This window comes from Eriocheir sinensis, chromosome 12 (genome assembly GCF_024679095.1).
Source record: "Eriocheir sinensis breed Jianghai 21 chromosome 12, ASM2467909v1, whole genome shotgun sequence".
NCBI classification, from domain to species: domain Eukaryota; kingdom Metazoa; phylum Arthropoda; class Malacostraca; order Decapoda; family Varunidae; genus Eriocheir; species Eriocheir sinensis.
Genome location: NC_066520.1, coordinates 2,449,937 through 2,474,575, shown reverse-complemented (window position 1 = coordinate 2,474,575; position 24,639 = coordinate 2,449,937). Strand labels below are relative to the sequence as shown.

Sequence of the window (24,639 nt, the reverse complement as noted above, 5' to 3'; positions counted from 1 at the left end):
ATCAGGGTTTATGTTACTTGAAAAATGGTCGTTAATGCATGTACGTATATTTGTATTTCTAGTATGTAGCTCATCGCACTGAAAATACTTATTTTCGCGCATGAGTACTTGTTTTAATACAATTAAATATTAATTTGAAAAGTACTTGAAATAATAATAAAAAATGTCTTAGTCTAAAAGCAAGAAAAAAATTGCAGTACCTTAACAGATAGCGAAACAATTGATTAAAAAAAAATAATAAAGCTACTGATACTAAGGGTTGGCGCGGCCATCCTGCCAGTCCTGGGCGTTGGCCAGCGCGGGCAAACTGGCTTCACTTTCCTGGGACACCTCACCCAGCTCGCGCCGTCTCCTCCTAATCCTACCTCCATGGTTGAAATGGCCGGCATCGCGCGTGTTAAAGAAGACTCGCAGTGTAGTAGTTTGGTCTGTCTATTTAGTATTTAATTATGTACAATAACTGAAAAATCAGAATGATTGAATCACTGATTCTGATGACTGATACCGATTGACTGATTGAGTCCGATTCACTGTAAAAAAAAAAAAAAAAAAAAAAAAAAAATTCTGTGAGCATGCCGCGCTTCAAGTGTCGTCTTTGATAGTTTTCAAAGTACCGCAAAAAAGTACCGCAGGATTTTTTAGTGCGGTCCGCGGTAGTGCGGTATTTTCAGAAATTTTCCGGTAGTGCGGTACTTTTTTGTGATGCGGTAATACTACACTACCGCACTAAGTACCGTACTTGTCCACCTCTGGTAATAGGCATCTAAATCGCCCTGCTACGAATAGTCTAATTAACCGGATCTCGATATGGTATGTTTTGTCTGATATAATAATTTCTTAATAAGTCATTTGTGTTTATACTTTACAGCATACTTTGCGACGGTATTCCTCAAATCTTTCGTACTGAGACCCACTTTTATTGAGTTCATTTCATTCATGACTCATTTGCAAACCTTTTGGTAGTTGCTTAAAGCTGTGTGTATTGCGCCAAATGGTAATTAGTTACCAGTTTTAAAAACATGGCCTCCCAGTAGAGAGGAGTAACCCTTACTTTAATAATACTGCTCTATGCCAACAGGTGTTCCTGGGAGTGTGGAGGGGATGGTCGAGGTACATGGAGTGTGGCGCTTGAGACTTACTGGCAAGAATACTCCCGTCCTACACACCATGCCTGGCTGTTACACCTTCTTTGACAACACAACGTGTCCAAGTTAGTGTAGTTTAGTTTTTAGCTTTGTATGTTAAATGTTTTATTATTCCTTTTATCTGAAATGGTTTCAGCAGTTGATATAGAGGCATTCTCAAGTCAATCTTATTTATAATTTGAACTAGAGCTGTTAATCTTTTCATGGATGAAGTGATGACTCTGATGAGAGTGTTAATTATGAGAATCTTGGAGAAATTAACAAAAATAGCAAAGAACGGAAACATACTGAATATTTTCAGTCTAATGTAAAAAAGGCTAGCGAGGACGCATAAATTACACATGGAAAAGCTACAGGATCGAAATGGTAGGATATGAAATTAGAAAAAAATATATATAGACTATAATATAGAAATGTATTCTCCAACCCCCTTTAGTGAGATGGGAAACGGAGTAATGCTACATTTAAGAAAAAAAAGTAGTTGATTAATAGCAACGAAAATTTGTACTACCGCAACATGAAGGAACTTTTATACTACAAAGATATGTCCCACTTGTATTGGATGCTCAGAGTGTGCAGGTAAGGGATTTTATAGGGGTGGAGAAATTCCGTGAGTCATTGGTTACTTTGTATTATAGAGTGTACACCTAAGAGACTATCAGCCTACTAGTAAAGTGGTCAGATCTCGCAACCCACGGAACACCAAAGCTTCAGGTTCTTCTGCTTCAATCGGCAGCGAGGCCACTTAAGTAAAATGTCAAAGGTAGAACCCCTTGTACGTCACTGAAAACTGTTATGCACGGAAAGGGAAAGATCACATAAGCGTAGCTTGGATCGTTTTCCGTATTGTCAGCAAGTTAAAACCTATAGACATAATATTCTTGTTATTGCTTTTGTTCCTATTTCTTCTTCGGAGACAACAGATTAGTATCAGTTAAAAGGAGCAGACAGTTTAGTTCACCTTAGACCGCCTCAGAGAACGGAGCTTCCGTAATGAACATCCCCAGCCTTTGGATCGGCGTTTTCCCATGCGATTCTGCTGAAAAAGGAAAAAGAGCGGGGGTGGACTATGAGTGTATCTTCCCTTTCTCATCTCGTTCACCAACCATTCATACTGTGCATCCCCATTACTGGGGGGCTGCTTTTCATTCTCTCATTCGCATCCTCCAGATATTTTCTAAGAATTCCTTCACACTCGAAACCACACGAGTGTTACTCCTCCACTCACTCAACCCCAGCAGGTAGCTACTGCTGTCGTGCCGTTCATGGGCACTCAACTATACGTCACTAGTCATTATACCTCAAAATAGAATATTTGATGATCATTTAAACCCCAGATTAAAAGTAGTAGTTTATTCACGAAGTTTTATAAGGCACTGTTATCACACCTTTGTCTAACATCAGCAAAATGATATAGGTAGCGTGACTCTAAGAACGTTTGAGGTATCGCTTTTTGTCCAACCATTTGAGATTAATTTCTACTAGTCACTTACAGCACTCAGGGTTTAGTCTACTTATAAAATTTCTTTAAACAAAGATTAACATGCAAAATGAGAATAATTAGCACCAATACGTTCCCATGGCCCTACATAACACAGAAGGAGAAACATAACTAGTGTTCCCTTAATTAACCTGATGCAGCAGTCATACATTGATGGCACACTCCCAAGAGACTGGTTGAGGGATAGAGTAGAGGGCATATATAAGAAGGGAAAGAAAAGCGGTCCCAGCAATTATCGCCCAGTGTCGGTAACCTGTAGCCTATATGCTGCAAAATAATGGAAGACGTCATCCTGAGCCACATGACGAAACACCTCGCTGCATACAATATAGTTATTGATAACCATCATGGATTTAGGGAAAAGCTGTCATGCGGAACACAGTTGGTAAAAGCTATATACATGACTGGGCCCAGAACATTGACAACAAACTACCCTCCTACGGATTCTATCCCTCTCTCTTTACTTTCATCTCCAGTTTCCTTTTCGGCCGTTCTATCTCTGCTGTGGTAGACGGTCATTGTTCTTCCCCTAAACATATCAATAGTGGTGTCCCACAGGGCTTTGTTCTATCTCCCACTCTCTTTCTGTTGTTCACTAATGATCTTCTTTCCAAAACAAACTGTCCTATCCATGAACTCGTACGCCGATGACTCTACTCTGCACTACTCAACATCTTTTGATAGAAGGCCCTCCCAACAGGAACTACATGATTCCAGGTTGGAGACCACAGAACGCTTAACCTCAGACCTTACTATCATTTCTGACTGGGGCAGGAAGAGCTATTTTGTCCTTTAACGCCTCAAAAACTCAATTCCTCCTCTTATCAACTCGACACAATCTTCCAAACAACTTTCCTCTATTCTTCAATAACACTCTGCTGTCACTTTCTTCAACACTAAATATCCTCGGTCTATCCTTAACTCAAAGTTCCAACTGGAAACTTCATATCTCCTCTCTTACTAAATCAGCTTCCTCGAGGTTTGGCGTTCTGTATCGTCTCCGCCAGTTCTTTTCCCCCTCACAGTTTCTTTCCATATACAAGGGCCTTGTCCTCCCTCGTAAGGAGTATGCATGATTGGAGTCGTCCAAGAGGTCCCTCAAGACAGCCTACCTACTATCTGGCCTGTTGATACACCTTACCTCTCATACATAACAAAACGTTGTCTGATAACAGACGAGGAAATATAAACGCAAGACGAGATAGAGTAGATCCTAAAAATTACTCAGCACTTCCATTATAAGGTAAAGAAAGGTAAAGTTGGGTGCATACGCTATAGCTGCGTGTGGCTGCGGGGCTCATCCCTGTCGCATTGGCCCTTCGGGCCTGTGGTGGGAAGAGACTATTATACCGTGACACAGGTCATTGTGAAGACAGGGATTGCCACAGTACCTTTCCCAGCTTTCCCCGTGTACCCTTTTATCGCCCAGCTAGAAAAGGAGGATGAACAGCTGGGTGAACTGCACGTAGACTCTCCGGGCCGGGATTCGAATTCGGGCCCGCGGATTCGTAGTTAGACACGCAAACCAGTGCTCCAAGGATGAGTGATTACTTTTCTCACTGTAAGTCTTATGGATCACTAGGCGAGCAGTGTATTTAAGTATTCGAGGCTCATCTTAAACTAGGTGTGGTATCTACTGTTTTTAAATGGCAGATAATTATAAGAACGGTACAGTAACGACATTCGTTCATTCATCCTTTCGCCATGCGTCCGGAGTATTCAGTGATTTCATGCTACAGTACAGTGCATCAAATTGGTCAAAAGATAAGAAAAACACAGTGGAGAGTTTCATCCGTCTTTTTGCTTACCTGAACCTCCTAATTTTTTTATCGATAAGATCTTATCATTTTTTTTTACCGCAGAGGAAACAGCTCAAGGACAAAAATCGAAACACACACACACACACACACACACACACACACACACACACACACACACACACACACACAATGCCTGTAAGAGCTGCTCCTATAAAGTAAATAGAACAAAGTGGCCAAAAATAGAGGTCGATTTCGGATGGCGAGATGTCTTGCTACTCCCCTCTTGAAAGAGTTCGTCATTTTCAGGAGGAATTACAGAGCAAGGAAGGTTGTTCCGGAGATTACCAGTGAGAGGGATGAAGGAATGAAGGTATTGGTTAACTTGCATAAAGGACATTAATACGTAGCATAGGGATAAGTAAGAGTTTCGGAAAGTTGTGGGCCAAGAGAGGGGTTGAATGATGCAGCTAGCAAGTTCAGAAGTCCAGTCAGCATGAAAATATCGGTAGAAGATATGTTGAGAGGCAATGTTGTGGAGGAATTTAAGAGGTAGAAGACTGTTAGTAAGAGGAGGAACGTTGATGAGGCGAAAATCTGATTCCACTCTGTCCAAAGGGGTTCTTGGGTGGAGACCCCCTACACATGATAAACATACCTCCATACGAGGATGGACGAGTCCCTTGTATATGGAAATCATCTGTTCCTATCATTTTCGATTGGGGTAGAAGAAACCTTGTGTCCTTCAATGCCTCAAAAACTCAATTTCTCCACCTATCAACTCGACACAATCTTCCAAACACCTATCCCCTATTCTTCGACAACACTCAGCTGTCACCTTCTTCAACACTAAATATCCTCGGTCTATCCTTAACTCAAAATCTTAACTGGAAACTTCACATCTCCTCTCTCACTAAATCAGCTTCCTCGAGGTTGGGCGTTCTGTATCGTCTCCGCCAGTTCTTCTCCCCCGCACAGTTGCTATCCATATACAGGGGCCTTGTCCGCCCTCGTTTGGAGTATGCATCTCACGTGCGGGGGGGCTCCACTCACACAGCTCTATTGGACAGAGTGGAGTCTAAGGCTCTTCGTGTCATCGGCTCTCCTCCTCTTACTGATAGTCTTCTACCTCTTAAATTCCGTCGCGATGTTGCCTCTCTTTCTATCTTCTATCGATATTTTCACCCTGACTGCTCTTCTGAACTTGCTAACTGCATGCCTCCCCCTCTCCCGCGGCCTCGCCTGACACGACTTTCTAATCAAGCTCATTCTTATACTGTCCAAACCCCTTATGCAAGAGTTAACCAGCATCTTCACTCTTTCATCCCTTACGCTGGTAAACTCTGGAACAATCTTCCTTCATCTGTATTTCCTCCTGCCTACGACTTGAACTCTTTCAAGAGGAGGGTATCAGGACACCTTTCCTCCCGAAATTGACCTCTCTTTTTGGCCACTCCTCTGTACTCTATTCAGGAGCAGTAAGTAGCGGGCTTTTTTTTTTCATTATTCTTTTTTACGCCCTTGAACAGTCTCCTTTTCTGTAAAAAAAAATAAAAATATATATATATATATATATATATATATATATATATATATATATATATATATATATATATATATATATATATATATATATATATATATATATATATATATATATATATATATATATATATACACACATAAGAACGTAAGGAGTCTGCAAGAGGCCGGTTGGCCTATACAAGGCAGCTCCTGTACACTCAACCCCACCTTACCTCACCATCCATGGCTTTATCTAACCTCTTCTTGAATGTATCTGTGGTATTGGCACCCACAACATGGCTCCCAAGCCTGTTCCATTCATATATATATATATATATATATATATATATATATATATATATATATATATATATATATATATATATATATATATATATATATTGACAGCATTTGCTCCCCTGGTGAGGGGCCTCCCTGCACTAACATAATTCTTTCCATGATGAGATGGACCTTGTACTGCTGGGTTCCTTTTCGGCACATTGGCCGATGAAGTAGCCAGAGGTGACCGAGTAACCAGCCAGGGAAGGCCGATATTTTACCGGCCCACTCCATCTGCCGTTGAATTTCTCACCCTGCTTCCCCTAATCTTACCCCATCTCCCGACGAAGTGACAGATGAGGTAGGAGCGGATGGAGCCTCCGGCACGGACCGGCCGGAGTTGAGCCCAGCTCACCGCGAGCTCAGCCATCAGCGGTCGACGGTCGAGGGTCAGCCGGAGCTGTTGAGGCAGAGGCGGCGGCAGCAGCCAACACCCGGGGTGCCTCCACCGACCTAGAAGTGGGCGCTGGAGATGGTTGTTTTGCAGGAGACTGTATAAGTCGGGACCACCAGCGGATGAAGATTGATGTTTATCTACTTGGAATGATGGTGCAGCTGGTGCAGGCAAAACAAGGGGTTGGGAGAAGTGACAGATTTGTCAGTGGCAGAGCTCTGGGCATGGCTCTGGAGGACAGCAGCCTATGACGTTACGGTACCGCAGTCACTTTGCTTCAGGGAAGGACACCTTTTCGTTGTTGCGGATGACGAGCACTTCTTTCAAATAAATGGCGTTCGCATTCTTTTGATGATGCAGAGTGGGGCTCACCACAATGATAGCATCGATCAAGTCTTGGGTGTTCCTCACCGTAGGTATCCCTGCCACAAGGCACACATACTTTTGGTAGTCCGATCTGCAAATGACGACAGGTCTAGTTAACGTAACCAGACCTGTTAACGTAACCAGGGATTGGGGGACATATGGCCATGTTTAGCCAGGCCAGCTTGACAGTTTTTGGTATTACTAAACAATTAAAGGTGAAGAACAGAGTTGATGTGGGTGTTAATGTACCCTCTACTTTCCCTCGGACTCGCCGTACTGAAACATCATATTTTTTTAGTTCTGTGAAAAATTAAATGGTCATCACAGGACAGAATAAGAATTTGAGCACTGGATACATATAATAATTATTGACGTGCTCCAAAATGGAACTGAACACTCCCAACACAAACCAAGGTCAAAGCTTACGTGATCCGAATGGATGGCCCGACGCAGTACATTAAACAAATTTCCTATATCACAGATCCGCGACACTTACGGGAAACTCGGAAATGCATTAATTGTCCGAGTAACACACGGGAAATCAATTTAAATGCACTCAGATGAAGGAGGTGAGTGGATCGAGGCAGGATGATGTGACGGGCCAGCTGTGGTGAATGCTGATCTTCCCGGTGGCTTGGCCAGCCATGGACAGCGCAATATCTGCTTATGATACGCTGAGCATTGCTAGTCTATGTTAATTTTTTTTACAGCAAAGGAGACAGCTCAAGGGCAAAAAAAGGGAAACAATAAGGAAAAAAGCCCGCTACTCACTGCTCCTGTAAAAATTGTTCAGAGGAGTGGCCGAAAGAGAGGTCAATTTTGGGAGGAGAGGTGTCCTGATACCCTCCTCTTGAAAGAGTTCAAGTCGTAGGCAGGAGGAAATACAGATGAAGGAAGATTGTTCCAGAGTTTACCAACGTAAGGGATGAAAGAGTGAAGATGCTGGTTAACTCGTGCGTAAGGGATTTGGATAGTAAAGGGATGAGCTTGAGTAGATAGTCGTGTGCGGCGAGGCCGCGGGAGCGAGGGAGGCATGCAGTTAGCAAGTATAGAAGAGCAGTCAGCGTGAAACTATCGATAGAAGATAAAAAGAGAGGCAACATGCAGGCGGAATTTAAGAGGTAGAAGACTATCAATAAGAGGAGAGTTGATGAGACGCCTTAGACTCGACTCTGTCCAAGAGAGATGTGTGAGTGGAGCCCCCCCACACGTGAGATGCATACTCCTTACGAGGGCGGACAAGGCCGCTGTATATGGATAGCAACTGTGCGTGGGAGAAGAACTGGCGGAGACGATACAGAACGCCCAACCTCGAGGAAGATGATTTAGTGAGAGAAGAAATGTGAAGTTTCCAGTTAAGATTTTGAGTTAAGGATAGACCGAGATGTTTAGTGTAGAAGGTGACAGTTGAGTGTTGTCGAAAAATAGGGGATAGGTGTTTGGAAGGTTTTGTCGAGTTGATAGATGGAGAAATTGAGTGTTTGAGGCATTGAAGGACACAAGGTTCCTTTTACCCCAGTTTGGAGTCTTGTAATTCCTGTTGAGAGGGTCCTCTGTGGTGTCCCACAGGGCTCTGTCCTCTCACCCACTCTCTTCCTGTTATTGATCAATGATCTTCTTTCCATAACAAACTGTCCTATCCACTCATACGCTGACGACTCCGTTCTGCATTATTCAACCTCTTTCAACAGAAGACCCTCTCAACAGGAATTACAAGACTCCAGACTGGAGGCTGCAGAACAATTAACCTCAGACCTTGCTATCATTCCTGACTGGGGATGATCCGCCCGTAAAAGCGTCTAAGGTGTGATCAGGACGAGGGCTGAGTAGGAAAGCTGTCTTTGTGCCTGAAGTGTACGAATCATGAGTTACGGTGAAGCTTCTAACCTTCAACACGTGACGTCACTTATCTGGCGCGTCAGCCAATACACCAGCTTCGAATCGCTGGTATAAAAGTTAATTCTTCCATTCATTGGTTTAACCGTCTCGAATTCGAATCATAATAGTATACTTAAATAATAACCCAAGTGCAAATTATCCAAATATTGCTTAATTTCTCCCTATTAAAGAAATGATTAAACGGGAGATAATTTTATATACAGAAATTTCCGACATACTGGGGGAGGAAAATATAAACTTATCCCCCACTATATAATCGGTACGCTCTATTTCGCCCGAAATTCATGAGCAGCTCTCCGTGGTGGCTTTCGATCCCTCATGGAGTCAACTTTTTGAGCGTTAGTTGGGTCATTAAGCATCTTGTTAGACGCCTCGGAGACGGCCTAGAAAATGTCCCCAAGGGTTGTAATTTATTAACACGTATATTAGTGACCATAGAGAATCTAGACTCAGATGGTGTACCTATAAATTTAGAAGGTATGTTGCCGTAGGGGATTAAACCCCCCGGAACCTTCAGGAAGTTAATTCCTTTAAATTTGATGAGGCCGTTTACTAATTATGGGTAGTTATCCGGCCCAATGAGAAGATCGACCCTCTCTATATGATCAATCAGGGCGGAGTCTGAACGTTTAATTTGTTGTTCTCTTAAATAATTCAGGCAATTTTCCAGGTCATCTACTCTTATGTGTCTTGGTAAGTTCTCCTTGACTACAGCTTCTAGCTTAGTATATTTCTGCCCAGTTTTAATGGTAAATTTCACCAGTTGGTATTCCTCTCTTTCCATCTCGCTAATGAACCCGGAAAGTTGTAAGTTGACGGTACCACTAGGCTTAAGTTTAGCTGGTTAACTAGTCTTTGGCAGATAAATGTTCTTTGGGACCCTTGATCGTAAAGAGCCCTAGCCTGGATTTGAGTTCTGTTTCTAATCACCGTGACTACTCCCACTGGAAGAACAGTGGAAACGTCATTATCTATGGGAGTGACTTAACAAATTTGTGAATTGATGCTCTAAGAATTTTTGTCTCACAAGACGATATGGTGAGCCCCCTGTTTGCAATAAGAGCATTTAGCTTAAATTTACATAGCTCAGTTGAATGCTTGCAGCGCACAGTGCTTTTTAATTAGGTCTGGACGGATTACAGGGAATTTCTTGAGTAAGATAAGTCTTTGTACTGAGTTTACTGGGGTTTGCTTTTGCTTTAGTGACTGTTACCTTTGCCCTTTCTTCAGATTAAATTTCAGGGCTTTTGGATTCCAAGCGAGATATAACTTTCATAAGTGAAGCTCTGATGTCTTTTAGGTTAGGATAGTCTTCATTGACATTCTGTAGTATCACCTTCACCGTCTTGGCAGGTAATTTCTCCATCAAGACAGGGGAGATGAACCAACTAGAAATATGTAAGTCACAGCCCAGATTTTCCAGTTTCATGAGGGTGCATTATAATTGGGCCCGAAACTCCGACAATGAGCTTGCATTATGGCATGGAGATTTAATGTGAATTAAGTGCAATGCAAACTCATTTTATTCCTCTTCGGGTTATCATAGGTGTTTTTTAATATGTAATTTCACTGTATCCTCATAATTATTATCCTTAAGACTAAATCCATCAATAAGTGTCTTAGCATTACCCTTTAATGCTCCCTACAGAGAGTTAAGTTTATTTACAGGAGTTAATTCGGTTTTAGTATCTACACTAGCGGAGAATCGATCCCAAAAGGAATCCCACTCTGAGTATTTCCCATCAAGTTCTGGTACCTTAATTTTGGGTACATCCTGAATTTGTTTCAAGCTTACTGATGGTTTTGGCTCCTCAACTAGGGATGAATCAATTTGAGTTGAAGGAAGGGATTTCCTCCTCTAGTGTAGCCTTTTCTAGAAAGACCTTACTAAATTCTTCATATTCCTGTATTTCATCAAAGAGGGAATCATATAATTTCCCAAGAGCTGATAATTGGTTCTCTAATAGACGGTTCCAAGTTGTTAGTAGCGTTTGATCCGCACTAAGGCTCTCTGGATCCTTTTTTTTTTTTTTTTTTCTTTTACAACAAAGGAGGCAGCTCGAGGGCACACACAAAAAGAAAACAATAATAAAAAAAAGCCCGCTACTCGCTGCTCCTAAACAAGAAACGAAAGAGGTGGCCGAAAGCAAGATCAAATACGGGAGGAGAGATGTCCTGATACCCTCCTCTTGAAAGAGTTCAAGTCGTAGGTAGGAGGAAATGCAGATGAAGGAAGATTGTTCCAGAGTTTACCAGCGTGAGGGATGAAAGAGTGAGGATGCTGGTTAACTCTTGCATAAGGGGTTTGGACAGTATAGGGATGAGCATGAGTAGAAAGTCGAGTGCAGCGGGGCCGCGGGAGGGGGGGAGGCATGCACTTAGCAAGTTCAGAAGAGCAGTCAGCGTGGAAATATCGATAGAAGATAGAAAGAGAGGCAACATTGCGGCGGAATTTGAGAGGTAGAAGACTATCAGTATGAGGAGGAGAGCTGATGAGACGAAGAGCCTTAGCCTCCACTCTGTCCAATAGAACTGTGTGAGTGGAGCCCCCCCACACGAGATGCATACTCCATACGAGGGCGGACAAGGCCCCTGTATATGGACAGCAACTGTGCAGGGGAGAAGAACTGGCGGAGACGGTACAGAACGCCCAGCCTCGAGGAAGCTGATTTAGTAAGAGATGAGATATGAAGTTTCCAGTTGAGATTTTGAGTTAAGGATAGACCGAGGATGTTTAGTGTTAAGAAAGGTGATAGCTGGGTGTTGTCAAAGAATAGGGGATAGTTGTTTGAAAGATTGTGTCGAGTGGATAGGTGGAGAAACTGTGTTTTTGAGGCGTTAAAGGACACCAGGCTCTTCTTGCCCCAATCGGAAATAATAGTAAGGTCTGAGGCTAAGCGTTCTGCAGCCTCCAGCCTTGAGTCGTTAAGTTCCTGTAGGGTGGGTCTTCTATTAAAAGAAGTTGAGTAATGCAGAGTGGAATCATCGGCGTAGGAATGGATAGGACAGTTCGTTTTGGAAAGAAGATCATCAATGAACAACAGAAAAAGAGTGGGAGATAGTGGGACACCACTGTTAATAGATTTAGGGGAAGAACAGTGACCGTCTACCACGGCAGAAATATAACGGTCAGAAAGGAAACTGGAGATAAAGGTACAGAGAGAAGGATAGAAACCGTAGGAAGGTAGTTTGGAAAGCAAAGATTTGTGCCAAACCCTATCAAAAGCTTTTGATATGTCCAGCGCAATAGCAAAAGTTTCACCGAAACGGCTAAGAGAGGATGACCAAGAGTCAGTTAAGAAGGCTAGGAGATCACCAGTAGAACGCCCCTTGCGGAACCCATACTGGCGATCAGATAGAAGGTCAGAAGTGGAAAGGTGCTTTTGAATCTTCCGGTTAAGGATTGATTCAAAAGCTTTAGATAGACAAGAAAGTAAAGCTATAGGACGGTAGTTTGAGGGATTGGAGCGGTCACCCTTCTTAGGCACAGGCTGTATGAAGGCATACTTCCAGCAAGAAGGAAAGGTAGATGTTGACAGGCAGATTGACCTGGTCAAACTCAAAGAGTTTGACCAGGCAGGGTGACAGCACGGAGGCACAGTTTTTAAGGACAATAGGAGGGACTCCATTAGGTCCATAAGCCTTCTGAGGATTGAGGCCAGAGAGGGCATAGAAAACATCATTTTGAAGAATCTTTATAACAGGCATAAAGGAGTCAGAGGGGAGATGAGTAGGAGGAATATGCCCAGAATCGTCCAGAGTGGAGTTTTTAGAAAAAGTTTGAGAGAAGAGTTCAGCCTTAGAGATAGATGAGACGGCAGTGTTGCCGTCAGGACTGAGGAGTGGAGGGAAAGATGTAGAAGTGAAGTTGGAGGAGATGTTTTTGGCTAGATGCCAGAAGTCACGGGAAGAGTTAGAGAAAGCAAGATTTTGGCATTTTCTATTAATGAAAGAATTTTTGGTTAGTCGGAGAATAGATTTGGCGCGATTTCGGGCAGAAATGTAAAGTTCATAATTAGCATTAGTTTGAAGGCTCTGGTACCTTTTGTGAGCTGCCTCTCTATCATTGACAGCACGAGAACAAGCGTGATTAAACCAGGGCTTTTTAGCGTGAGGAGTAGAGAAAGAACGAGGAATGTATGCCTCCATTCCAGAGACAATCACCTCTGTGATGCGCTGAGCACACACAGAGGGGTCTCTATCCTGGAAGCAATAATCATTCCACGGGAAATCGGAAAAGTACATCCTCAGGTCGTCCCACCGAGCTGAAGCAAAATGCCAGAAGCATCGCCTCTTCGGTGGGTCCAGAGGTTGTACAGGAGCGATAGGACAGGATGCAGAAATAAGATTGTGATCGGAGGAGCCCAACGAAGAGAACAGTTTGACAGAATAAGCAGAAGGATTTGAGGTAAGGAAGAGGTCTAGAATGTTGGGCCGGTCTCCAAGACGGCCGGGAATACGTGTAGGGTGCTGGACCAACTGCTCTAGGTCGTTGAGGATAGCAAAGTTGTAGGCTTGTTCACCTTGAGTTATTTGGTCACTAAGAGTGGCGCAATAAGCCTTATGGCATGCAATTTTCTTCTTAGTAGGCATATTTGAGTTGAATTAAATAACAACAGCCAAAGAGCTGCTCAGGAAGATTACGTGAGCGAATTAACCAATAACAAGGGGTGGGTAAATAGCAAATTTCAAATTATATAATTGAATTTAGTTGCCCACTACTCATAATTGAAATTAATGGCACCTTTGACCGTGCCACATGTGTTGTCTGCCTTCCCAGGTTGGATGTAGCTACGCTGTCCATGGGGCAGATTCATAAAGCACTTACATCGATGTAACTCAGAGATACATCCCTCCGCACTTCCAACGGGATTCAGAGAACAGAAAAAGGATGTAGTCGAGGATGTAACTCGGGTGTAAGTTACGCCAGCCTCGGAGGTGTAACTCTTGCATCCTTTCTTCAATTTTCAATTAAATGCCTTATATATAAAATTTCCCGATAAGGAAATAAGAGTATATGAGTCAATAAAGCTAAATCCTTCCTTAAAAGTGATATGCTATAGCGAAGCGGGGATGGAATATATGTTGTAGAGTTCACTATAGCCGCAGGTCCGCCAACGGCTGAAGAAGAGGAAGACATGTTCTTCTTCTTCTTTTGACCTATACCACGTTGAATCGCTTTTTAGGTCCTTCTTGGTTATTCAGACTCAAATACTTAACTCTACACACTTAGATACTTCACTTTGCTCTGAGCTCTGTTTTTCAGGACACTTTGCCTACACGGTGTCTTGCTTTTCTATTTTATTTCCCTTTTACTTTAGCCTACTTTTGTCTTTCTGCTTTTCCCTTTTCTATCCGTTTGTTTGTTTTCTACTATTACACTTGTTCTTTTCACTTATCTTTTACTACTGTATTCTTTTCTCCTTGGAAGAATAATACACTATTCTTTCCCCAAGCACACAGCTGATGACGCGGCTGCCTTGTGATTGGCTGGCACGCGTTGCTTAAGTGATTTGGATTCGCTGGCGAGCCTGATGACGTTATGAAGGCTTTCACCCAGTCAACTGCCTCTCTGATCCCACGGCCTTTTTTTCTGAATTCAGATAAAGCAAAGGATGTGAGGAGGGTGTAAATCTAAACGATGTAGGGATTTACATCCTCGAACTTACATCCTCGTTTCTGAATCTGGCCCAATGGCTCGCAAGTCCACAGGGATGATTCAATGGTCTTATGCTGGGATCACACATCTGCGATTTCGCTCTGCGACGGTTGGCGATTTTGAAAATGCACGAAATCGCGGGAGCATCGCCATTGTCTCTGCGAGTTTGACTCTTGTTTCAACTCACAGCAACATGGCGAGGGAGGGTCGCTTGCCTATACGCACACGAGAGCGACAGACGAGGGGACGTCGAGGTGAATCGTGCGTGAATGCGCGCGACTGTACGCAGAGGAGCCCAATTTTGAAAAAAAAAAACCGTTGCGACGGTTCGCGATGAACGCAGGGCCTGGCGACTATGTGCGATCGCCCCTCGTCTAGCCGCTCGACGACGGTCGACGTCGCACGCATGGTCGAGAAAACGTCGAGGGCGCGTCGCTGTACGACCCATATAGGCGGGCAACACTATCGCGCTCTCCCTACCATTCATCCCTCACACATCACACATTATATATATATATATATATATATACACATGATATTTATATATTTAGATATATATATATATATATATATATATATGATGTGTATGTATATATATATATATATATATATATATATATATATATATATATATATCTATATATATATATATATATATATATCAAGGCACAAAAAAAGGAAAAAAAAAAAAGCCCGCTACTCGCTGCTCCTAAAAAAGAATCAAAAGAGGTGGCCGAAAGAGAGGTCAATTTCGGGAGGAGAGGTGGCCTGATACCCTCCTCTTGAAAGAGTTCAAGTCGTAGGCAGGAGGAAATACAGATGAAGGAAGATTGTTCCAGAGTTTATCAGCGTGAGGAACGAAAGAGTGAAGATGCTGGTTAACTCTTGCATAAGGGGTTTGGACAGTATAGGGATGAGCATGAGTAGAAAGTCGAGTGCAGCGGGGCCGCGGGAGGGAGGGAGGCATGCAGTTAGCAATTTCAGAAGAGCAGTCAGCGTGGAAATATCGATAGAAGATAGAAAGAGAGGCAACATTGCGGCGGAATTTAAGAGGTAGAAGACTATCAGTATGAGGAGGAGAGCTGATGAGACGAAGAGCCTTAGCCTCCACTCTGTCCAGAAGAGCTGTGTGAGTGGAGCCCCCCCACACATGAGATGCATACTCCATACGAGGGCGGACAAGGCCCCTGTAAATGGACAGCAACTGTGCGGGGGAGAAGAACTGGCGGAGACGGTACAGAACGCCCAGCCTCGAGGAAGCTGATTTAGTAAGAGATGAGATATGAAGTTTCCAGTTGAGATTTTGAGTTAAGGATAGATCGAGGATGTTTAGTGTTGAGGAAGGTGATAGCTTGGTGTTGTCAAAGAATAGGGGATAGTTGTTTGGAAGATTGTGTCGAGTGGATAGGTGGAGAAACTGTGTTTTTGAGGCGTTGAAGGACACCAGGTTCCTCTTGCCCCAATCGGAAATAATAGTAAGGTCTGAGGCTAAGCGTTCTGCAGTCTCCAGCCTTGAGTCGTTAAGTTCCTGTAGGGTGGGTCTTCTATTAAAAGAAGTTGAGTAATGCAGAGTGGACTCATCGGCGTAGGAATGGATAGGACAGTTCGTTTTGGAAAGAAGATCATCAATGAACAACAGAAAAAGAGTGGGAGATAGGACTGAACCCTGTGGGACCCCACTGTTAATAGATTTAGGGGAAGAACAGTGGCCGTCTACCACAGGAGAAATAGAACGGTCAGACAGGAAACTGGAGATAAAGGTACAGAGAGAAGGATAGAAACCGTAGGAGGATAGTTTGGAAAGCAAAGATTTGTGCCAGACCCTATCAAAAGCTTTTGATATGTCCAGTGCAATAGCAAAGGTTTCACCGAAACGGCTAAGAAAGGATGACCAAGAGTCAGTTAAGAAGGCTAGGAGATCACCAGTAGAACGCCCCTTGCGGAACCCATACTGGCGATCAGATAGAAGGTCAGAAGTGGAAAGGTGCTTTTGAATCTTCCGGTTAAGGATTGATTCAAAAGCTTTAGATAGACAAGAAAGTAAAGCTATAGGACGGTAGTTTGAGGGATTGGAGCGGTCGCCCTTCTTTCAATAGAAGACCATCACAACAGGAAGTGCACGACTCCAAACTTCAGGCTGCAGAACGCTTAACCTCAGACCTTGCTATCATTTCCGATTGGGGCAGAAGGAACCTTGTGTCCTTCAATGCCTCAAAAACTCAATTTCTCCACCTATCAACTCGACACAATCTTCAAAACACCTATCCCCTATTCTTCGACAACACTCAGCTATCACCATCTTCAACACTAAACATCCTCGGTCTATCCTTAACTCAAAATCTCAACTGGAAACTTCACATCTCTCTCGCTAAATCAGCTTCCTCGAGGTTGGGCGTTCTTTATCGTCTCCGCCAGTTCTTCTCCCCCGCGCAGTTGATATCCATATACAGGGTCCTTGTCCGCCCTCGTATGGAGTATGCATCTCATGTGTGGGGGGGCTCCACTCACACAGCTCTTCTGGACAGAGTGGAGTCTAAGGCTCTTCGTCTCATCAGCTCTCCTCCTCCAACTGATAGTCTTTTACCTCTTAAATTCCGTCGCGATGTTGCCTCTCTTTCTATCTTCTATCGATATTTCCACGCTGACTGCTCTTCTGAACTTGCTAACTGCATGCCTCCCCCCCTCCCGCGGCCCCGCTGCACACGACTTTCTACTCATGCTCATCCCTGTACTGTCCAAACCCCTTATGCAAGAGTTAACCAGCATCTTCACTCTTTCATCCCTCACGCTGGTAAACTCTGGAACAATCTTCCTTCATCTGTTTTTCCTCCTGCCTACGACTTGAACTCTTTCAAGAGAAGGGTATCAGGACACCTCTCCTCCCGAAATTGACCTCTCTTTCGGCCACCTCTTTTGATTCTTTTTTAGGAGCAGCGAGCAGCGGGCTTGCCAAAGTATGGAATAAATGTTGAAAAATCAAACATGCAGCAATCTTCAGGGTGACGTTTGTAACCCATGTAAGAGTTTTTAACACAATTTGGGTAGGCGGTGGCTGAGTGGTTAGCGTGCGGGTCCCGCATTCACCGCGTGATGGACGATGCGGGTTCGAATCCGACGCTACCACCTGGGATTTTTCAGTCACCGCCGAGTGGCTTGAAACTACCCACATGCTGTCCTGAAGACCACCCATCAACCTGGACTCTAGAGGACACCGTCCAAGTGAATCAAGAACGAGCTTCGGGGGAGCATGAGCAAAGAAAAGATGGCGCCACTATAAAACACTTGCCCGCGCCATGACGGGCTGGGGCCGAATACCATCTAAGCCCCTCAAGAAAGCCTACCGGCGCTATAGGCTGGCAGGTAAAAAAAATATGGATATGAAAAGTACAACCTGCTCACAAAAAATGTTTGGAAGAAATGAATATATGGGAAAAAAAATAGAAATGAGAGAAAAGAGAAGAATTACACCGAAGAAGACAATAAAGAAGAAGAGGAAGACAGACAAAGGAATTCAAAGCAATAGCTATGCACCTGGAGAGTACTGATCGAACCTTGCAACAATGAGGGGCTTGGCGCTCCCTGACACCCTCACCTTTGAGCGATTAATACCTTTATAAGGGGGGACAAGATGCCTGATCCCTTTATGCACTCACTGATATGTGATTACTGATCACATAAAATTCATATGAAAGTAGCATTGATAGTATAGTACCTTCACTTGGCCGAAAAACTTTAGCAAAACTTTAATCGCGTTTTTCTCAAAACTAGTATAAAATGAACATAAAATTATATTTTGGTTTTACTTTCTGCACTATTTTCATGAAACTTTAGGACACACAAGATCATATATCGTAGTACAATTTGTCAAGATGTGGTTTTGAAAAATGGCATATTTTCGATATATGGGAAAATTTTCCAAAAACAATTTAAAAAATAAATAAAAATTTTACAGATTGGCAAAAACAGTTTTCAAAAAAACATCTTGACAAATTATTAGAATAACAATGAATTATCAGATGTGCATGTCACAAGAAAGTCAGTAAAAAATGGCTGAGAAGAGTTAATTCAAAATTTTCATAAATATAACGAAAAATAATTTTCTTAATTTTTCGTTTCATCTGATCAGCTTGAAATTTTCATATGATAACAAAGGTACTAATATATACAACATGCAAATTATTCATGACCATAGATGCAATTTTAATCCACGGCGGGCTTTCCTCTTAATCGAAATGTTAAAAATCCTTAATAGATTCGAAAACATTAACCCAGAAAGTCTATTTCAGAGAGACCCCAACACAATAACACGCAGAAACGGTGTGAAGGTAAAGGAAAACATATGTAACACACTGACACGCAGAAGTTATTTCAATAATAGAGTCGTCGATCACTGGAATAGACTCCCACCGTCAATAGTTAGCGCACAGATTATCAATAGCTTCATGTCTTCATTGGATAAGTACTTCAGGGATATAAGATTTTACTGACCTTTTTTCGTACGTTTCAGGCACACTGCAGCACGGCGCCAACCTGAAGACTTAATAATTTTCCCCACAGCTTAGGTAACCAGTAGCGTAAGTTAAGGGTAATAATTTCCTCTTATTTCTCTCTTTACTGTAAAATTTCCATGTCCCTCTCTTCCTTAGAGGCACATGGTGTTCTCTTCTAACTATTTCCTGCCGGCACGTTGCCGGAGGGAGAGGTGGGTGGGGAGGAGCCTTCATCTATTCTGTCCTGTCCTACCACACTTAGATTACTAGTAGTAGCTAGTATAGCGGTAGTAAACAGACACCCTCGCCATACACCGCCAGCCCGACAGAGAACGCCACGTAAACAATCAAAGAACCACCAACCAATCCCACCGTGACCATAAAAACGCGTGTTATGTAAATGCCCGCAGCATTCGAAATAGATTCATAGACCCGGAAGAACTTGTTGCAACGGAAAACTTTCACTTTATCGCCGTTGCGGAGTCATGGTTGAATACAAGTAACAGTGATTTTATTGCGGAATTTAATATACCCGGCTATTCAATTTTTCTTTGCGACAGAGAATACAGAGTTGGTGGTGGCATCGTCTTATATATTCGAGCTGGTTTAAATCCACGTGTTATCAAAGTAGAAAGAATAAATAATATAGACACCGTTTTCGTAGAAATTAAAAACCGTTCAAATAAATTAGTTATTGGCATTGTTTATAGACCTCCAAACCAAGCGATTGAAATAGACAGAAAACTGTTCGAACAAATTTCTAACATATGCAATCAATTTGAAGCTGTAATTATGGGAGACTTTAACTTACCAGTAAAGAGTTGGGGAGACACGTTAAATATACACTCAGGTCACAATCTATACAGTAACTTATTAGAAAATGCGCTTTATCAGCATGTGCATAAACCAACTCGCGAAAATAACATCCTCGATCTTGTTCTCATAACTAAAGAAAGCCTAGTTAATGATCTCAATGTTGGTACAGAATTCAGCGACAGCGATCATCGAATGATTTCGTTTAAAATAAAAAAATAAAAGAGGACAAGCAAACGAGTGAAGAAAGAATACCTCTTTACCGACGTGCAGATTTTGACAAACTAAGAAATTTACTAGCGAATGCAAACTGGAGCGAAATTTCTGCAGCCTCAGATATAAATAGAGCTTGTGAAACATTCACAGAAAATTTAAGTAGAGCCGTGAATTTATGCGTACCATTCCGTAAAAGACGACCAATAGCCAACTGGAAGCCTAAGTGATGGAACAATCAACTCAAACGACAAATAGAGAATAAAAATCGAGCGCGTCGCAAATATTTTAATTACAAATAATGAAACAGACCAAACTGAATTCCAAAGATTACGCCGAGAATCAAAAAGAATCATACGTCTCAATAAAAGAAACCTAGAGCTTCATATTGCAAACGCCAGCAAAACAAATCCTAAATAATTTTTTGCCTACGTAAGAAATAAAAAAAATTCTCACCCCCAGTATTGGCCCAATAGCAACTGTAAATGGCGAATCCACAAATGATGATAAAAAAATCGCTAATATATTGAATGATTTTTTTGGCCTCCGTTTTTACAGACGAAATCTTATCCGATAGGCAACCAGAAGCCCCTAGCTATATTGATGGCACTCCTTGAGTAGTATTAGCGACATTGCAGAAAGTGATATAGTACAAATTATCGATAATATTAAAGTAAACAAAACGCCCGGCCCAGACTAAATATCCCCGCGTACTCTTAAAGAGGCAAAACATCAGATCAGCAAGCCCCTCTTGAACATATTTTCAGAGTCGCTAAACACAGGAAAAGTACCACTAGAATGGAAACTCGCTAACGTAACTCCTATCTTTATAAAAGGTGATAAGTCACAACCAGGTAATTATCGACCGATCAGTCTAACGTCAATCGTGTGCAAAATTTTGGAGACGATCGTTCGCGGAAAAATGGTAAAGTGTTTTGAAGATAACAGACTAATTAAGGATTCCCAACATGGTTTTCGAAACAAGCGTTCCTGTTTGACTAACCACCTCGATTTCTTCAACTACATCTTTAATGTATACGATGAAAGTCAATCAGTAGACATTATATATTTGGACTTTCAGAAAGCATTTGACAAAGTGCCTCACAACCGCCTCCTTAGTAAATTACAAGCTCACGGTATAACTGGTAATATTCATAAGTGGCTCAAAGACTGGCTTACCGACCGTAAACAGAGAGTTGTTATGAATGGTATATCATCTGACTGGTGAGATGTCAAAAGCGGTGTTCCACAGGGGGTCGGGGTCCCAACGTAAATGACATTGACGAGGGGTTATCGTGTAAAATATCGAAATTTGCAGACGACACAAAAAAAGCCAGCAGAGTAACTACGACATAGATAAAGAACACATCTAAGCTGATCTCGAACGTTTAAGTAGTTGGGCACCAACATGGCAAATGGATTTCAATATTGAAATGTGCAAGGTTATGCATATCGGAATCAACAACGATCGTATTCATTATCAAATTAACGGAGTGCGACTTTCTGAAGCCAGCAAAGAAAAAGATCTTGGAGTAATAATTTCGAACGATTTTAAACCGAGTCAACATTGCACATTGGCCCGAAATCGTGCCAAATCTATTCTCCGACTAACCAAAAATTCTTTCATTAATAGAAAATGCCAAAACCTTGCTTTCTCTAACTCTTCCCGTGACTTCTGGCATCTATCCAAAAACATCTCCTCCAACTTCACTTCTTCATCTTTCCCTCCACTCCTCAGTCCTGACGGCAACACTGCCGTCTCATCTATCTCTAAGGCTCAACTCTTCTCTCAAACTTTTTCTAAAAACTCCACTCTGGACGATTCTGGGCATATTCCTCCTACTCATCCCCCCTCTGACTCCTTTATGCCTGTTATAAAGACTCTTCAAAATGATGTTTTCTATGCCCTCTCTGGCCTCAATCCTCAGAAGGCTTATGGACCTGATGGAGTGCCTCCTATTGTCCTTAAAAACTGTGCCTCCGTGCTGTCACCCTGCCTGGTCAAACTCTTTCGCCTCTGCCTGTCAACATCTACCTTTCCTTCTTGCTGGAAGTATGCCTTCATACAGCCTGTACCTAAGAAGGGTGACTGCTCCAATCCCTTAAACTACCGTCCTATTGCTTTACTTTCTTGTCTATCTAAAGCTTTTGAATCAATCCTTAACCGGAAGATTCAAAAGCACCTTTCCACTTCTGACCTTCTATCTGATCGCCAGTATGGGTTCCGCAAGGGGCGTTCTACTGGTGATCTCCTAGCCTTCTTAACTGACTCTTGGTCATCCTCTCTTAGCCGTTTCGGTGAAACTTTTGCTATTGCGCTGGACATATCAAAAGCTTTTGATAGGGTCTGGCACAAATCTTTGCTTTCTAAACTACCCTCCTACGGTTTCTATCCTTCTCTCTGTACCTTTATCTCCAGTTTCCTTTCTGACCGTTCTATTTCTGCCGTGGTAGACGGTCACTGTTCTTCCCCTAAATCTATTAACAGTGGTGTCCTATCTCCCACTCTTTTTCTGTTGTTCATTGATGATCTTCTTTCCAAAACGAACTGTCCTATCCATTCCTACGCCGATGATTCCACTCTGCATTATTCAACTTCTTGTAATAGAAGACCCACCCTTCAGGAACTTAACGACTCAAGGCTGGAGGCTGCAGAACGCTTAGCCTCAGACCTTACTATTATTTCCGATTGGGGCAAGAAGAACCTGGTGTCCTTCAACGCCTCAAAAACACAGTTTCTCCACCTATCCACTCGACACAATCTTCCAAACAACTATCCCCTATTCTTTGACAACACCCAGCTATCACCTTCCTCAACATTAAACATCCTCGGTCTATCCTTAACTCAAAATCTCAACTGGAAACTTCATATCTCATCTCTTACTAAATCAGCTTCCTCGAGGCTGGGCGTTCTGTACCGTCTCCGCCAGTTCTTCTCCCCTGCACAGTTGCTGTCCATATACAGGGGCCTTGTCCGCCCTCGTATGGAGTATGCATCTCATATGTGGGGGGGCTCCACTCACACAGCTCTTCTGGACAGAGTGGAGGCTAAGGCTCTTCGTCTCATCAGCTCTCCTCCTCATACTGATAGTCTTCTACCTCTTAAATTCCGCCGCAATGTTGCCTCTCTTTCTATCTTCTATCGACATTTCCACGCTGACTGCTCTTCTGAAGTTGCTAACTGCATGCCTCCCCCCCTCCCGCGGCCCCGCTGCACTCGACTTTCTACTCATGCTCATCCCTATACTGTCCAAACCCCTTATGCAAGAGTTAACCAGCATCTTCACTCTTTCATCCCTCACGCTGGTAAACTGGAACAATCTTCCTTCATCTGTATTTCCTCCTGCCTACGACTTGAACTCTTTCAAGAGGAGGGTATCAGGACACCTCTCCTCCCGAAATTGACCTATCTTTCGGCCGCCTCTTTGGATTCTTTTTAGGAGCAGCGAGTAGCGGGCTTTTTTTGTTGATGTTTACTTTTTTTGTGCCCTTGGACTGTCTCCTTTGCTGTAAAAAAAAAAAAAAAGTAGAAACTGCCAACAAACTGATTGGATTTATTGGTCATACATTTGAAAATAAATCGGAAAAAGTGATATTGACACTACAATTCGTTAGTTCGCCCACATCTTGAGAATTGCGTTCAGTTTTGGTCTCCCTATTACATAAAAGATATAGATAAACTCGAGAGGGTGCAGCGTCGAGATACTAAAATTATCCCCAGGCTGCGAAATAAATCGTACGAAGACAGACTTAAAGAACTGAACTTATTCAGCTTATCAAAGCGCAGGCTAAGAGGTGATCTTATAGAAGTGTTTAAAATGTTCATTGGATTCGACAACGTTAATGTTCATGATTATTCTACAATCCCTCAATCATAGATCATAGACATTGACCGCCAGGTCTTCTGGTGTCTGTTCTTCCTATGTATTCCTATGTATTTTTCCTTCTCCTCCTTCTCCTCATACCTTCTGTTTTTAGATGCTTCCCTACCCCCTTCTTTTTCTCTCCAAATGGATTGCATTAGTCTAACAAGTTTCCTCAGGTCTAATACATGTAGCATATTTCGATGTTGTAGGCCGAGTGGTGGTTCTACAGATGCCTTCAGATATGGCCAAGAAGATGAGTGCTGACCTTCTTGACCTTTTTACTGAGCTGACTGACCTGCGCAATGAGGAGGGCGGCATTGTGGAGAAAGTTACCACTGGGGTTGCCTCAGGTAGGTGAAATATTAAGGCATGTACCATACACGGGGGTGATTGGGCACTACTTGATTTAAATGGGCACCTCAGTAATTTTTTCGCTTATTTATTGTAATCAAATTTAATCTTTGCATCATATTTTAGAGTTTAATTAGTGGCATAAGTTCACAAAAAAAGGTACAGAATAATAGCATTTTAATGACCATTTGAGAACGTGTCAGGTCTTCCGGAAGTCAAAAGGAAGCATTCTCGAAATTTTGGAGTCTTCACGCCTGGAAACATTAAGGGTAAACTACCCATGGAAAAATATAGCCACGAAACAGTAATTTGGCCCAGTAAT

The 24,639-nt window shown here is 42.6% G+C and overlaps 1 protein-coding gene across 1 annotated transcript in view; it reads left to right on the top strand.

Moving 5' to 3' along the window:
- LOC126997301 (uncharacterized) overlaps positions 1-24,639 on the top strand; it is a 155,551-nt gene that overhangs the window by 91,932 nt on the left and 38,980 nt on the right. The window contains exons 5-6 of the mRNA XM_050858300.1: positions 1,079-1,210; positions 24,176-24,316. Of these exons, the coding sequence (XP_050714257.1) occupies positions 1,079-1,210; positions 24,176-24,316 (273 nt within the window). The remainder of the gene's footprint in view (positions 1-1,078; positions 1,211-24,175; positions 24,317-24,639) is intronic.